The sequence below is a fragment of the Malaclemys terrapin genome, chromosome 1 (assembly GCF_027887155.1).
Source record: "Malaclemys terrapin pileata isolate rMalTer1 chromosome 1, rMalTer1.hap1, whole genome shotgun sequence".
In the NCBI taxonomy this organism is placed as follows: Eukaryota; Metazoa; Chordata; order Testudines; family Emydidae; genus Malaclemys; species Malaclemys terrapin.
In genome coordinates this window covers 236,312,434-236,329,699 of record NC_071505.1, presented here as the reverse complement: position 1 = coordinate 236,329,699, position 17,266 = coordinate 236,312,434, and the positions used below count along the sequence as shown (strand labels likewise).

Here is a 17,266-nt window from a genome sequence, read left to right as displayed (position 1 = left end):
GTTGCTGGGCAACCCGGCAACCCTACAACAACAATCCCGCCCGCCAGCGCCCCGTGCAGCGGGGGGGGGGGGGTTGATGGGCGTTTGGTCCGTGTCCCGGGGGCTGCGGGAGGCTGGGGCGCGAGTCCAGCCTTTCTCTCTAACCTAGGGTTACTATAGTTCAGCAAGCAAAAAAGAGGACGGGAGGAGCCCCACCCCTGCCCCTCCCACTTCCCGCCCCCTCAGAACTCCCAACCCTCCCCTGTTCCTTGTCCCCTAACTGCCCCCCAGGACCCTACCCCCTACCTGTACCCTGACTGCCTAAAACCTTCTCCACCACCCCCAAAAAGCCCCCCCCAAACTCCCGACCCCCCCCATCTCTTGACTGCCCCCTCCAAAATCTCCCTGCCCCTTCTCCTGCCCCCTGGCCCCCTTACCCCGCCACTCAGAACATGGTGTTGGGCTCTGTGCGGAGCCGGAGACGTGACTGCGCTCCCCAGCGCAACACACAACCCGGTCTCTGCCCCTGCACAGTGCTGCCGGAGCGGGGCGCTGGGCTGCAGGGGAGGAGGAGCTGCTGAGGCCCGATGCAAACCGGCCGGCAGAATGCGGGGAATGCCAGCGCCCCATGCGAGCGGCAGACTTTCCTGCAGCCCTCCCAGCCGCGCCTCGCTCTGCCTGGGGGGGAAAACCCGGACATTTTTAGTGATTTACAAATTCCCCCCTCGGACGCTATTTTTAACACAAAAAGGAGGACATGTCCAGGTAAATCCGGACAAATGGTAACCCTACTCTAACCACGGGAGCGGATCTTCTCCTGCCGTGGGCGGAGTGCAGCGTTTGCGGCTTTAAGCAAATCACCACCAGACTTTCAAAAACAAAACAAAAAACAACGTGGGAGTTGATGGATCTCATAGTCTAGCAATCCAGTGTCCTAACCCAGCAACTCCACAGTATCCTAGTGTTGTAACCTAGCAACCCTGCAATAACCCAGTGCAATAACCTAGCTGCTGTACAATAACCCACTTCACTCTCTCAGCAACCCTACAATAACAACACTTCACTGCAGCACTCTGCGAATAGTACGGCTATGTTATAAACTACAGCTTACCTCAGCCTAGCTGTATGCAATAAATCAACTCGCAGTAATAAACACAGCACAACGGTCCTACAGTTAACATAGCACAGCCTGAGTGGTGTATAATATCAGCTCTACAACCCTAAAATAATAAAACAGTGCAGCACGATGACCCAACAATAATAATAGCCCCGTGTAGTGTAGCATTTTTACAGTAATAACCCAGTTTAGGCCTACAATAATAACCCAATACAATAATAACCCATGACTGTCTACAGTAACAACCCCTACTGCATTATAGCCTTATAACAATAAGCCAGAGCACTGTGCCTGCTCTGCAATAATAAACCAGTGCAGAGCGACAGAGAGCCCTAAAGCAATAAATTGGCATAGCATGTTCCAATTCAAAATGGGGCTGGGATATGCAGAAGCGAGCCCGACAGAGTTTGAGAAAGGATGGACATTGGCCCTCAGTCTATTCTTAAGAGCATCATATTCCTGTATAACAGTTAACTGGAAATCAAGCATGGCAAGTTTATAGTTTCCTCCTGTAAACTACTGGTTTTTGCCCCTGGCTATAAGATTCCAACAAACAAGATTATTGACTGCAGAAATGAACTGGTGAGGGGAATATTGAGAGTTTCAAGACCGGGGTGCTGGAACAATTTTTATAGTGGGGGTGCTTCCTGCATTGGCCTGGACGGCAAACCGTGGCCAGTGGGAGCCACGATTGGCTGAACCTCTGGATGTGGCAGGTAAACAGGGTGCTTACTATGTGCCAGAGGTTGCTGACCCCTGCTGTAAACCCTGTATGTAACTGAAACCACTTTTAGACAGAGGGTGCAGCAGCACCCCTCCCTGGTTCCTGCACCTATGGTTAAGTCTACACCAAATTAAAAAAAAAAGAAGTAATAAGCAAATGGCGAAGGCAAGAAATAACACTGTTACAGAAGATTTAAAGAAGACAACTGGATGGTTTTGACATGTGATATTTGACATGGTCAGACATACCAGAGTGTAAAGCACTAGAATCAGAGGAAGACTAAGGATGTCTTGGCTAGACACTGTGAAGAATGACAGAACAAAAAATGATTAACGATGAGTTAAGCTGTGAAGCTGATTCAAGACAGAAAGTGGTGGAAACACTTCACGATCCCATCAGCGCTGTTGATCTGGAGTCAAGGAAGGGAGCATGGCCAGAGCACCTTGCACTCTGGTAATCCCTGTCAGTGCAACAGCCCTTTGGCTTCAGTTGTAGCCAACATAACTTAGAGCAGTGGTTCTCAAGCATATTTGATAGCACCCTCTCCTCCTTTGTACCTGGAGCAGTTTATCCCTCCCCCGCACCTCCAGGTGCCTGTCCAGCAGCCACTGTTCTCCATCCGCCCAGCTCTGAATGTGCACAGTAAGTTCCCTCCCCCCCAAGCTTCTCACGCCCCCTGCCCCCCAGAATACATTCCGCCCCCTCCAATTTGAGAACCTCTGGTTGGGGCAGCCCTCAAGCTGCTTTAATTTATGGCAGAGGCAAAACAGTCTCTAGCTGTCTCCAGGATCAGGAAAGCACTAACAAAGCTTTAAGCCATATTTTTGTCTCCTACCCCATGGCTACCTTGGCTAAAACTAAAACCTTGGCTCTGCCCCATAGTGTCTTGAGAATTTTAAGTGAAATGATATTTCCCGATGAGGAACTAGTTACCTACAGGTACAAGTTTAATGTTGTTATCTTTTGGGGCTTCCTAAAGCAGTATTATTCTGGTTACCTGTGATGAAACAAGGAGAGGAACAACTGTCAGAATAGGTTTTTTTGGAAACAAACATCAAACAGTTTGTAAGGTTACAGCGAGCCTTTCAGGTCTAAATTGAATTACATAGTTAATCCGCCATAGGAAGGAGAATGTATGTAAATTCTGTAGTAAAACTTTTCAGTTACTTTATTATGCTCCAAAGCAAATACAAATGTGCATTATTAAATGGAAAGAAAAAAATTATTTGAGGATGTATATAGCATGAGACAGCAATTCATTAATTTATTACTAAATAGCCACTCACAAAAATAAATAAATAAAAAGCACAAAAAACCCTTTATACTTGTGAAATGAGTTGATATTTCATATACAAAATAATTTCCACATAATTCCATATAATTTTATTTTATATAGAAATAGGTCATTATTACAACAGCTGTACAATACACTACTTTTTATTTTATAATTACATAAAATCTTTCTTAGAAACATAAAACATACAAAAAAGCAAAAAGTGCATTTTTTAAAGGAAAATTCAAATGTTATCATGAAAAAGATATGTGATAATTTGCAGCATCCCTAGTCATTGGGCCAAAACACAGTGCATATTTTTCAGATACTTGTTGCTATGACCAGTTGTAAGTGGGCTGTTCATATTGCAGAAAGACCCACTTTATATTAGCAAAGAGTCTACTAGAATTCTGGAACAATACAGCTGCATGATTGTGCTTATATTTTTAGTTCTCCTTCGCAGTCACAATTCACAGAGTAAACAGGAAACAGTCCAGTGTTTTTTGTTTTTAATCAAAAATTGCTGGTAGGGTAAACTGCTTTAATACCTTTAGGTTATAAATCAAGGGGTATAGATTGTGTAGCATTTTTAACTGTGACTGGGCTTTCTGTTTAATTGGATGTACCAGTCTGGCCACCAGAATAACAAAACAAATCTCTCTTTATAGAAAGTGCCTAGGTTATATCTTCTGTGCAGTTGTGCAAAACAACGATAATAATCATAATAAAAATAATCTCTTGTTCTCTGCTCTATACATTTTTGTTCCATTGCTTTTCTTCACAAAAGATGAACTGAAACAGTGTAGGCCAAGTACCTCATGTGTCTGTCCACAATCTTTAGGAATCAGAGTGCTCTCAGAATGATGTACCAACAAGAATGTTCTCCTGCCGCACAGCAATCAGTGATGGAGTTTGCACAGGATAGTATTCGTATTTATTTTCACTCAGCCTGATGATACATAATATTGTCATGAAACAGTGCAAACTGAATCCAACTCCTTTTCTGTTGCATTGTCTGCTGCAGTCCGCACTCTGTGGTTTGCTACTGCCATGGAGCTTTGAAATGAATGCATGTGCAAAAGTCAAAATTGTAGGTTCAGTCATTTCTTCTCTCCTGCCCCACAGGTCTATGGGTTATAGCTAATCGTGCATTGATTTTGCGGGTGTGGGACTCTATCATAGTGGCTGTGGTAGATTTGATGATTCTGACAAGCTACTGGTTCTTCTTGAAGCAAGTGGCAGTGGCTGCTGCTGTGTATGATGGTATCCTATATTTCCTTGCTGCTGTGAGTAGGACGGCAGGAGCAAAGAATCGGGTTGCTCACTGTGTAAAGGACTTGGTGTCTGCACCTACAGATAAAAGAAAATTCATTTGCGTGATTTGATACAAAAGTTCTTGTTTCTTAATGTGAAAGGTATTTTAGGAAATTGTTAGTTTGCAGCCTTATTCTTAGGCTAAATATTTCATAGACTGTGTCCTGGTATTGGTTAGCTTAGGTAATAGGGCCTGATCCTGCACCATTGAAGTCAATGGGAGTTCTAAAATTGACTTTAATGGGAATAGGATCTGTCCAATAGCACAGAAGTGGCTTTTCCATCAGTTTCAGTCTACAAGATTTTAATCCCAAGATTTTTGAAATCAATGGAATTTTGCTATTGACTTCAGGGGGAGGGATAGCTTGGTGGTTTGAGCATTGGCCTGCTAAACCTAGAGTTGTGAGTTCAATTCTCAAGGGGGCCACTTAGGGATCTAGAGCAGAAAAAATCAGTACTTGGTCCTGCTAGTGAAGGCAGGGGGCTGGACTCAATGACCTTTCAGGGTCCCTTCCAGTTCTATGAGATAAGGTTTGGGATCAGCTTTACAGGCCCAATTCAGCTGAAGTTAATAGGAAGACTCCTGTTGACCCCAATATGGGTTGGATTAGTCCCAAAGAATAAATCAGTTAGCTGGTTCATATCACCTGTTTTTTCCAGGCTGTATGCTCCTTGCCACTTGAGGGAGAAATATGGGTTAAAAAAAAGAAGGTTGTTTGTTTGTTTGTTTATTTATTTATTTAAATAGGGATTACTGTGAGAGAAGAGCTATTCAGGGAGTCTTTGTCCAGGGTGAGAAAAAAAGCATAGAGAGCACAGCACAGAAGCTATTAGAGTCCATGAAACAAGATGAAATCCTTTGGAGGGCGTATTAGATTTAGAAATTGGCTTTTGGCTTCAATATCTGATCAACCCATTTCCAGTCCAACCCAGCTGCACTTTATACTAGTATATATATTCCTGATATGGGTAGTTCTTTGGTCTGTGATGACTTATTTAATAATAACTATAATACTTTGCTCTTCCATATCATCTTTCAGGATTTGCGAGCCTTTTACAAACACTAATTACTACATAAAACACTCCTGTACTGTAAGTATCCTTAGGCCCATTTTGCAGATGGACAGAAATTAAACAGTTTGCCCAAGTCACACAGAGAGACAACAGCAGAGTTAGGAATAGAACTCCGGAATTCTGATACCTAGCCCCAGTCCAATCATTATAAAATGTCCTGTTCCTCACCACTGTTGAAGTCCTTTGCCTGATATGCATCTAAAACTATTAAATAAAGTGAACTGATGTTTCATATACAGTTATTTCCAGGGTTGCACTCAACTCAGTCGAAGTTGTAGCTTCAACACAACTATAGTAGCTGGATTCTGTTTTGGCTTAGCACATCAGCAACAGCAATATCACCTGAGTTCCACCTTCAGAAACTTTAATGCAGAATGTGATGATGTAAAAGATAGTAAAAAAAAAAACACCTGGATTTTCAGATCTCATTTCAAATTTGTGGTACTGGCAGTTAGAAAAAGCACAGTTAGAAAAATCATCTTTTGACTTGTAAACTGAGGAAATTTAATACAGAAGCAATGAGACACTAAAGTTTAACCCCATGATGACAATTTTCTGACTGACTGTGACTGTGATTTAAGTACATTTGGGTTTGCCATATTAATTTTCCAATTTACAGTATTGGTATTTTTTTTAAAATATTTTGACTTAGCTTAATGCTTAATTGGTGTGTTTGAAAGGTTCATATAACATTTCAGGTCCTTATTTAATTTCTATGATATTTGCAAAATTTAACATCTTTAGTATGGAAATCTATGTAGCACATGCCCAGTCATGTTCCCAATGAAGTTTATGGCAAAACTTCCACTGACTTTGGTGAGAGCATGATCAGACCCCATTTGTTCTGCCATCTAAAGATCATAAGTTCTTTACTGCTTTGCATATTATTGCACAGATACAAAGTGTTTATTATCCTTTCTGTTCTAGCCCACCTGAAGGTAGCAATGCTGCTGCTGTTGCTGGAGTTGCATAGGTTGCAGAGATGATGTCTGAGAAGGCTGTGATGCAGAAAACCGTGGATGTAACACTGCCTGTCCCATCAGCACTATAGGTGAACTGCTGCTGGAAGTTTGCAGTTCCAGACTTTGAAACAATTGTTGGTTTTGAGAATATCTATTTAAAAAAAATCAAGAATAAACTGTTGAAAAATCAGATGTGATGTCAGGGTACTAGGGCTAAAATCCTTATCCTTAAAATAGTGTCACTGGACCTTTAATGATAGGGACCTCAATTTCAAACTCATCTGAAAGACAGCACCTCTGTCAGCACGTTTCCCCGAACAATATGTTGAGGAACTGGTTAATTACTGACTCAGAGGGAAGAATGCCAGCTAATGAATTATCAGCCTAAAATCCTGCATCTTCTTAGGTTTCCTGAAACATCTCCTATTAACATAGGGTTCAGTTGTGAGCCACCTTACAGGATTAGGCCTGGCACAGATTATAAATTCTCCAGAACAAGGTCGGGGGAGGGAATGGGAAAGGGAAAGGAGGAAGACCAGGAACAAGATTGTGAATGAGAAATTGAGCACAACTATGTTTTCCCCTTTGGTTTGGAAGGAATGAAAATTAATTTGGTTCATTTAGCAGCTTCTCATGTAGCACCAAGATGCTGGGCACCTAGTTCTTCTCTCACTTGCACTTGGGTAAATCAGGAGAAACTCCACTGATATCAGTGGAGTAAATCAGGGCCGGTGTAACCACTAGGAGAACTAGGCGGCTGCCTAGGGCGCCAAGATTTGGGGGTGCCAAAAAGCGGTGCCCCCCCAATTTTTTTTTACACTATTGCTCCTGGCGGGGGGACGGGCTGCTTGCAGCTGCGTTAGCACCTACCTCTGCGGGCATCCTCTGCAACCGCGGGCCCTGCCGCCGCGCCCCACATCACTGCCTGCCCGTGCCTCCCCTGCCAGCCCGGAGCTGCCTCCTCCCCAAGCCCCCAGGATGCCTTTGCAGGCTCAGTCCTGGCTCAGTATTCGAAATAAATTGCCCTGAGTTTCAGAAATACTGAGAACCCCAGAGTTCCCACAGACACTGGGAGAACCGCAGGTGCTCAGCATCTCTGAAAATCAGGCCCAGAATGACACTGATGCCTCTGCCCTGGGCCAGAGCTCTCTGAGTAAGGGGCTTCAGCAGCAATTGGCGTGGGGCAGAGTCAAGCAACCAGGACGGTCATGACGGAGGCTGGAACTCTGTCCTCGCCTCACATGGGGGGAAGACAGGCCTTCAGACACCCCCTCCCACCTGCACTGCACTATCCAGCCCAGGAGCAAGGAACCATTTCACACCTTAGCGCTGGGGGGGAGCTGAAGCCCAGAACGGGGAAGTAAGTTGCCTGAAGTCATCCAGTGAGTTGGTGCCAGGGTGGAGAATAGAAGCCAGATCCCGACTCCCAGCTCTGTGCTCTGATCCCCAAAACAGCCCTTTCCAGATCCATGAGGGGTGGTGGGGAGGCAGGAGGGACTCTAGCCACGTATAGGAGACCCAAGGCCATTTATTTTCATTAAATATGTAGACTAAATAATGAAATTAATAAATTTTCAAGCCGAACATGTATTAATTCTAATGAACAATGCCACATTATGCAGCATTCATTTGTGAAAGTTTATAATAAGCGATGCTCCAGGGGGAGGAGAGCGGGAGGGCGGGTGCAAGGTGGAAGTTTCGCCTAGGGCGCAAAGTATCCTTGCACTGGCCCTGGTGGAGTAACACTGATGTCAGACTAGAGTGAGAGGAGAATCAGGCCCTAGCAATTCAAGGTGGGTCAGTACTGACGCTGAGCTCAGATATTTAGTATATTTCCTTGTACTCATTTTGGTGGATCAGAAACTCAGCATTGGGACAAGTACTAAATGTGAGAGAGAGAAACAAAGAAAGGTTCCCTATTCTTGGCTTGCTGAAATCCCACTAACACATTCTGTTTCTCACAATAGTAATTTTAGACACTGAACCAACCAGAAAGGGTAAGATTCACCCTAGAAGCCTCGTACTCAAAGAGAATCAGAACTGATGTTTACTAGTACTGGAAGATCTCATTATAAAAGGCCATGCTCTCTCAAAAGTCACTTCAGTGCTTTATTTTTCACAAGTAACATACTTAGCCTGGCGTCCAGCCACACTGATATCTGAAGCGAGTCTTGAATTACAGGAGCCAGGCATCATTGGCTGAATAGGCTGGCTGAGCAACAGTCTTGCACATGGGAAAGAGAAGAACTAAGTTACTGCATGAACATGTATTCCAACTCACAATCTAGTTCTCGGTAATCTATTGATTTTTAACCCATTTTTTCTTTCAAGGCATATGTATTTTCATTTTAGTGCTGTGATTTTCAATGTTTTTTCATTTGAGGACCCCCTACAAAGTTTTGAATGGCGGTGTGGACCCCTTTGGAAATCTTGGACTTAGTCTGCGGACCCCCAGGGGTCTGCAGACCTCAGGTTCTAGTGCCTTTCACTCCACAACTTTGTTAACATACCTCACCCTCCTTAGTGTTCAGAATCCTCATCTATCATGTAGTAAAATGATAAATGGACAGCTTTTTTGTCAGGGCAGAATTGATTAATTTATTAAAAATCATTTACCTCAGTTGTCGGTCCTGGCTGAAATCTGGACTAGCATGACACTGGTTGCTATCCTGTGCTATAGCAGCAGATGGAGCCATGTTCACAGCCTGTGGGAGCACAGCAGAATTGGTAAATTGTGAAGCTAGGCTGCTGGATGAGTGACTGGTGTTCTGCATTACTTGTGCACTTCTCATTGATTTCTGATTCTAGACTACAATTTTTAAAACACACACACACACACTCTCTCTTTCTCTAACTATAGATTTTTATTATGTCAGGAAATATATGAGCAAAACCTATGGTGTGTTATAGGAGGTACCCTTGTGACCAGTTTTTGGAGAAAGACTTAAAAATCACATACGGTGATCATGTGACACAATCATAACCTTAATTATTACATGATGAGGTGTGCCCTGTGTGTGTGTGTGTACACAGGCAGGTGCTATCGCAGTACAAATAATACATTTTAAAAGTCTGTAATATGTTATTTATTACCCTCACATATGCACCACAACTATTTCACCATGTTTTATTTTATAGACTTTTCAGAGTATTTGACTCTGAAACCAGAGTACTCTGAAAGCAAAGCAGACCCTGTAATTCTAAGAACCAGTTCTGGAAACACAGAAACCCCCAAGACAACACCAAAGCAAAATTAGAAGGGATCACTATTGTCATTTAAGCCCTGTGATGGGAATAAACCTTACTATGTAGAAAAGGATTTTTTTCAGGGTGGATTTGCTTTATATCAAATTGATTTAAATCACTAGTCAGGAAGACTCGATTTAATCATGGATTTCTACATAAAAGTGCATTCTTGTTAGTTGTTATAACCTTAATACATATTCTTCACAACTCAGAGATAGATGTAGGTTTCATTTTTAGAAGGCACACGCTATACATTTTTAAAGTGATTTATTTTGAAAACTTTTCAGATTAGTTTTACAGCTACATCAGAAAATGAATGATTGTTTGGTTATTTCATTTACCAAAGGTAATTGAAGCAGATATTTATGAAGTCATTGGGAGGTGAAATATCTCCAATTCAAGAGGTTAATATTTGGAGGATTTTCTTGCCATGCTGTATTAGGAGGAGAACATCACCAGACAGACATGTAAATTGTTTTATTTAACTAAAACAACAACTTTATGTATTCTGGATTTTTTTCTTCAATGGCAAACATATACTATTTTAACAAAATAAGCATATGAATTTTTGAATTTAGTTAAACATTCAAGATTTTTAAAATCAGGGGTTTTTTTTGTTAAAATTGTTTTTAACTAAAATAGTTAAATGAAATATATATTTTTTTAAACAAAAAATTAAATCGACTGTCAGCCAGGTCAACACGAGAAACTTAAAATATTGGCTTTTGCAGCTAACTCAGTCGTCTTCACCTTCATTTTCCTGTTTGTTTATAATCTGGAAAAGTAAAACAAGGTTTCCTGCTTTTTCAGATCCCAAATGATTTCTCAGTTTGGAATGCATTAGTCCAAAGGAAGAAAATATTCTTTCTACACTGGCAGAAGAAGCTACTGCTGTTAAAAGTGAGATTATCACTTCAACAGTCTCTGAATCCAAGTGCTTAAGTGACTTCCACCAGTTCACTGGTGTGACTTTCTTTAAAACATCATCAGCAAACGTATTTCTTGAATGGTTCACCCTTAGCTCTGAAGTTTATTATGGTTGGCATTATGGAGGAACAATTGCTGGATGTACATGTCATAGCCAACTCCTCTTCTTCAGCAGTTAAGGTTTGACACTGGTCCCGAGTATTGAGAATATTTGCAAGAAAATGAGCTGGAGATAGTGCTTGTCCCATTCATTTTTTTAATGCTTGTAATTTAACTCTGTCATTGCATATTTCTCTTTTTAAGATCTCACTCGGTTCCTTCCAAATTTCAACAGCATCAGCAATAAAACAGCTGTTTCCCCGCATTTCGTTCAAGGCTACAGAAATAGGCTTCAAGGTACTCAGCACGTGTTCAACATTTCTCTTAAGCCCAATGTTGACAACTTTGGCTGTTGCAGTGCCATGTATTTTTTCACAATTTTGTTCACAAACTGTCATCAGATTAGGCCAGTTCTTGATATAGTGCTCAAAACAGTCCACTACTGAGTTCCATTGCACATCTTGTGGGAGAGTTAGGTTGGTTCCTCCCACTTTTTTCGGAGCAGCTGCTGCAAAGTGGTTGTTACGGAAGTATTTTGCAGTTTCAACAACATTAGCTTTTATTTCTGGAACACTGAAGTCTTTGGCTAGGAGGTGCATCAAATGAGCACTGCAACTGTATGTTATTAGTTTGGGACTCCCTTCTAAATTTCTTCTCATCTTGGATACATTTGCAGCATTGTCTGTGACCAAGCTGCGTACTAGACATTTGAATTTTTTTTCCACAGTTTGTTATAGCTTTACTTCTACTTCTTGTAAGTATTCTGCTTCTGTGCATTTCCTGATGTATCAATTGTTTCTGTATCGACATTCCCTTCTTCTGTTGTCACACAAGCACATACAGCAGGATCACTGTGGACATTGCTCCACGCATCAAGACTCAGGTTAACAATTTTACCCTCTAGATCTTCTGCGAACTGCTCAATTTCTCTTTCATACACTTTATCCAGCAATTTGCCTGCGACATCTGCTCTGTTGGGTGGACTGTATCCTGGTCTTAATAACTGAACCATGTTAATGAAGTGTAGGTTCTCAATCATACGGAAAGGAGAGTTTGTTGCATAAACAAACTGGGCAATTTTTTCATCAATTACCTCTTTTTGTAATCTGCTGGTTCTTATCACAAACTTATCTATGGTTGTTTCTGGATGATGGAGATTTTTTCTTCTTTTTGCTACAAGTGATATACTGTGGCTATGTGACATACATGATGTGACTGAAATACTATCATTGGCAGATAAGTCTGAAACTACAGAAAATGATGGTGATCTTGAAGGTGGATAGTCTTCAGAATCCTGTATGCTGAGGATGGATTCTCCTAAACAAAATAAGACAATGCAGTTATTTAATTATTATTACCATACTGCTCATTTAGTATTACTCATTACATTCACTGACACTCAGTACAACTTTAAAGGTTGAATTGTAAAAAGAAGATCTGCCTATTTCAGCTATTTATTTTTATCACAACTGCATCTAAAATAGTACCATAGAGTAACAACTATATTTTTTGCTCAAACATAAGAATTCAAGAATAGTCCAGAAGGAAGACAGTCAGCCCTTAAGAGAGAAGTATGAAATAAAAAAGTTTACCAACCTAAAGATCCTGCATGTTCAGATATGTTCCTTTCATCATCTTCAATGCAGCTTCCTCCTGAGAAGGAACACTTCTCATGATGTTGTTTCATTCGGGCAACCAGGCCTTGCATTTCTTTGTTGCACTGTTTGCATTTTGCACGCATGCCTGTCTTACTCATAGGTAGAGGAATTTCATTAAAATATTCCCAAACTGGGTCTCTTTTATGGCCTGCTCCCATTATAGGTTTTCTCTTCTAGTGAGAAAATGGTATGGTAGATCTCAAATCAATGAAAGCTACACTCAGAAAGACCTCAAGACTTCTGGAATATGCTGCTCAAACAGTTCACTTTTGTTTCTACTGCCTGTCCCTCCCTTCTCACATTTATCTCCAGTCTTCTTCTCCTTGTCCAGATCTATTCCGCCCCCAACAATCTTCTATTCATTGAACCTTTTGAAACTTTGCACTTTTAGAGAGAGGTAAGGGATTGACTCTGTGTACACAAATTTGAGAGGGACAATAGGCTTCAGGTCTGTTATTTCTCATCTCTATATATTATTTATTTATTTATGTAAAAACATTTTTGCTGTTAACAAGCATGTTATCTCTGGAGACACAAATCCAGTTTGAGAACTGCAAAACTAAGCATCTCTGATGGTATCTTCTAGACTGAGCACTGAGTCCCATTGGGTAGATAGAAAGGTTAACCTAAACAATCTATACAGAAGCCCCTGGAACCCCATAAGATTGGGTCCCTAATCCATGAACTATTGAAACTCATTTACAAAACTTTTCTTAAACATTACATGAATATATTGTCTCATACTACAGAATTAGAATTTATAATCCCTATTCCACGATGAGATACCTTTGAGCTATAATGTATCTTAATTAAAACTATCTTTAGAAACATTGTTTCCTCAAAAATAATTTTATCAAAAAATTCCGATTTAAATAAAAAAATCAGATTTTTTAAACAAAATCGTTGATTTTTATCCACCCTGATTTTTTTTATTATTATAAACCATGGGAGCATTTTAATAGACTTGTTATAACACAAGGGCACAGGAGGTTAAGAGGTACCACTGCGTGATTTGAAGGTACAGTTGTAAATGTGTTCACCGAACAGCAGTAGGTGAACAGAAATAGGGATGTGTGCTGGGATCATGCTGAAGAAGGAACAGTGGAAATGCAGAGAAAGCTCTGCGATAAGGCAGAAAGATAACTATGCTGAGCATACTCGCAGAATCACAGCTCTCAATTACTACTAGTTAAGAGTTTAATTTTATTTCTCTGGGCTGGAGTCTGTTGCTCTTGTAAGATGGTGTTCTCAGTTCAGTTCCTTATGGGCAGGCCCCACACATCAACAATACACCATCATAACTAGCCATAAATAGGCTGTGTTGATGGTCTCAGGCCACGACTGACTGGGTGTGTCAGCGAACTAGCCACCAGGACAAGGTTAAAGCACTTTTTTGGTGCTGGAAAGGTTGCCTTGCTGTTGCAGATACTGCCAGTCTCCGTGGTTGTCAACCTGTCAGCTTTCATGAACAATAAAAGAAAAATAGGTCTCCACACACGCCCCTGTTCAGTTTTAAAGCAGAAACAAGCTGGCTGCATAATGCTCCTGGTTCAGATCTTTAAAAAAAACAGGTCTTAAAGTAAAGGAGAAAGCTAAGGGGAGAAGCTTTTGTTTAGAAGGAAAGATAAAAAAGGCCACACGTTTCTATTTACAATACTGATGTCGTTATCTGTGATCATTCAGTAATGACTTCAGTGGCTTGTATCCATATTCATTTCTTTGTAGTGAAATAATATGTTTACCTGGCTTGATACCACATTTGCTTCTCTTAACATTTGCTGGTTTGCTGGTTGGGAAGATGCAATTTGCCCGTGAAGTTGAGGACTGGGGATAAGCTGCTGCTGAGAAATGACCCTTGACCTCTGCTGTAGCTGCTGAGGATCTGTCTGCTGTATGTTGCTAAAGCTCAGGGACACTGTTGGCTGCTGTAAAAACATCTGGAAAAAAGAAGAACTTTTTTTTCTTTTTCTCTGAAATAAGCTCTCATATCCTAAAAGGAAGATCATAATATTTCTAAATTAATTAACATTGTGCTATAGTTAATTGTGTATCATATGCCCTTTTTAGAATATATATTGTGCAATCTTTTTTTTTTTTTTGGAAGTATATTCACTGTTCATGAATGGTGCCCGAAGGCTGAAGTCCTCTCTCCACACAGCAAAGCACAAAACCGTAGCAGCAGTTCAATGGGCATTAACTCTGTTCTGGAGGGACCACTTGTGGGGATAGGAGATTAATTCTGTGCCCATTCAATCCTTGGCCTCTCTTTTTAGCAAAGAAAGCTGAGGCTGTGTCACGTTATTTACTTGAACTGGGACCATATAGAACATGGTTGCAACCAAGGTCCTATAGTGGCACCAAATCTTGTATAAAGGGGGTCAAATGAGGTGTCTAAGACAAGGTTATGGTTTGCTGGTTATGATTATGTTGTCTATATGTGTGTATCAATTTTGTAGTTGAAGTTATGAACATCGGCTGTATACTGTCTGTATTTCAAACTTATGCTATGCTTCTGGGAGACATCCCAGACAAGTTGGTGTTAGCTCTGCCTAGCCTGCTTGATGGCCCATTAAGGACCATCAGCTATACAATTGACCCATTGAGGGGTCTGACTGATCGCCATTTTTGGGGTCGGGAAGGAATTTTCCTCCAGGGCAGATTGGCCGAGCCTCTGGAGGTTTTTCGCCTTCCTCCGCAGCATGGGGCAGGGATCTCTAGCAGGAGGGTCTCTGCCGATTGAAGTCACCTAAAACAGGATTGGGGACTTCAACAGCAGAGTCCAGGGAAGGGGTAGGGACGGTTTTATGGCCTGCAGCATGCAGGGGGTCAGACTAGATGATCATAATGGTCCCTTCTGACCTTAAAGTCTATGAGTCTATGAGTCATTGAGAGAAGACAAATACGCCTTGCAACTCAGCAAACTATGCAGGGACTGGCCCATGTGACTCCAGACTCCATTTTGCTGTAATTTTCCGCAATAAGGACAAAGAGGTGTTCTTACACCTGGAAAGGACTATAAAAGGCTGATGCCTCTCCTCCATCTTGTCTTCAATCCTGCTTCTTACCTCTGGAGGGACTTTGCTACAAACTGACGCTCTACACAAAGCACTGAATGACCCATCCCAGCTGGGGATGTAGTCCAGAGACTTGATTTGAACCTGCAGTTTCTTCTAGCACTGCTACAAGCCTGAACCAAGAACTTTGCCATTACTGTATGTAACTGATTCCATTTAATCAATTCTAGCTCTCATCTATATTTTTCCTTTTATGAATAAACCTTTAGATTTTAGATTCTAAAGGATTGGCAAGGATTGGCAACAGCGTGATTTGTGGGTAAGATCTGATTTGTATATTGACCTAGGTCTGGGGCTCGGTCCTTTGGGATCAAGAGAACCTTTTCTCTTTTACTGGGGTGTGGGTTTTCATAACCATTTGTCCCCATAACGAGTGGCACTGGTGGTGATACTGGGAAACAGGAGTGTCTAAGGGAATTGCTTCTGTGACTTGTGGTTAGCCAGTGGGGTGAGACCAAAGTCTTCTTTGTCTGACTGGTTGGTTTGCCTTAGAGGTTGAAAAACCCCAGCCTTGGGCTGTAACTGCCCTGTTTAAGTAGTTTGTCCTGAATTGACACTCACAGTTGGATCCTGCCAGAACTGCATCGTTACAGGCTGCCTTCAAATTTGTCTCTGGTAGTTCAACACCATAAAGGAGTGTCTGGCTGAGTCTTTTTAATGATGTCACAGCCAGGCACAAGCTCCCAATGTTGCATAGCTTATCCCTTGTCCCTGAAAAGCTATGTACGGCTATGTCTACTCTATGGAGCCTATGTCGGCATAGGTATGCTGGCATAGCTGCCTACACCAGGGGGTCTCAAACTTCATTGCACTACAACCCTCTTCTGACAACAAAAGTTTAATTACCCGACCCCAGGAGGGGGACTGAAGCCTGAACCTGTCCCAGGCAGGTGGGAGTGGGCAAAGCCAAAGCCCAAGGACTTCAGCCCCAGGTGAAGGGCCTGTAACCTGAGCCCTGCAGGCCAAGGTTGAAGCCTTTGGGCTTTGGCTCTGGGCGGTGAGGCTTGGGCTTCACCTTCAGCCCCAGGCCCCAGCAAGTCTAATGCCAGCCCCACTTTGGGGTCCCGACCCACAGTTGGAGAACCGCTGGCCTACACTAATAGAAAGAAACATCCCCCGCCCCCGCGCTCTTCCCTCAACATAGCTGCATTTACATTGGGGAGTAGCTCAGCGTAGCTATGCAGGTCAGGGGTGTAGTTTGTTCATGCCCCTGACCAGCAGAGCTATACCAACATAACTTTTAAGTGTAGACCAAGCCTTAATAAACTGGTGAGCACTATACTTCGGTCTAACTTCCAGTCAGATAACTATCTCCTGGTGTTATGCCTAGTCAGGTCATGAGGGGCACTTAAAATATTATGACAAAAAGCTAACAGAGCACCTGTTATCTACTCAGTGCTTCTGTAAACAATTCAACACTATTTATTTTACTGCAAAGTGATGCAGTCTTAAAAGTTGCAGTTTCTTTTGTTTTTCTAGGGGCTATTTCTATTGTTATGGTAATGCAGAAAAAAAAGCCATCATTTTAAACAGTATCTTATTAATGTTGCAAGTTGTCTTTGTAGTGTTTAAAACCTAGTCAGAGATCGACATGCCACATCAGAGGCTGCAGACATTCTTCGGTCCGATTCTGATTTCACACCAGTTTTACACTTACGTAAAACTATTAATTTCAATGGAGTTACTCATGATTTACCTTGGTTTAGGTGAAATCAGAATCACAATTCCTTATTAGCCTCATGCCTTACAACACATCTGAGGTATGTCCAGTAATGTACACCTTGTATTACCAATTCCCTAAACTGTCACATCCTTTACA

At 41.8% G+C, this 17,266-nt stretch overlaps 1 protein-coding gene across 1 annotated transcript in view; it reads right to left on the bottom strand.

Moving 5' to 3' along the window:
- Positions 1 to 3,188: 3,188 nt before the first annotated feature.
- Positions 3,189 to 17,266, bottom strand: part of NPAS2 (neuronal PAS domain protein 2) — a 151,723-nt gene continuing 137,645 nt past the window's right edge. Inside the window, exons 17-21 of the mRNA XM_054009832.1 lie at positions 14,116 to 14,310; positions 9,060 to 9,148; positions 8,575 to 8,667; positions 6,414 to 6,594; positions 3,189 to 4,443 (exon numbers count right to left, since the gene is read on the bottom strand). Coding sequence (XP_053865807.1) covers positions 4,270 to 4,443; positions 6,414 to 6,594; positions 8,575 to 8,667; positions 9,060 to 9,148; positions 14,116 to 14,310 — 732 coding nt within the window. The 3' untranslated portion in view covers positions 3,189 to 4,269. The remainder of the gene's footprint in view (positions 4,444 to 6,413; positions 6,595 to 8,574; positions 8,668 to 9,059; positions 9,149 to 14,115; positions 14,311 to 17,266) is intronic.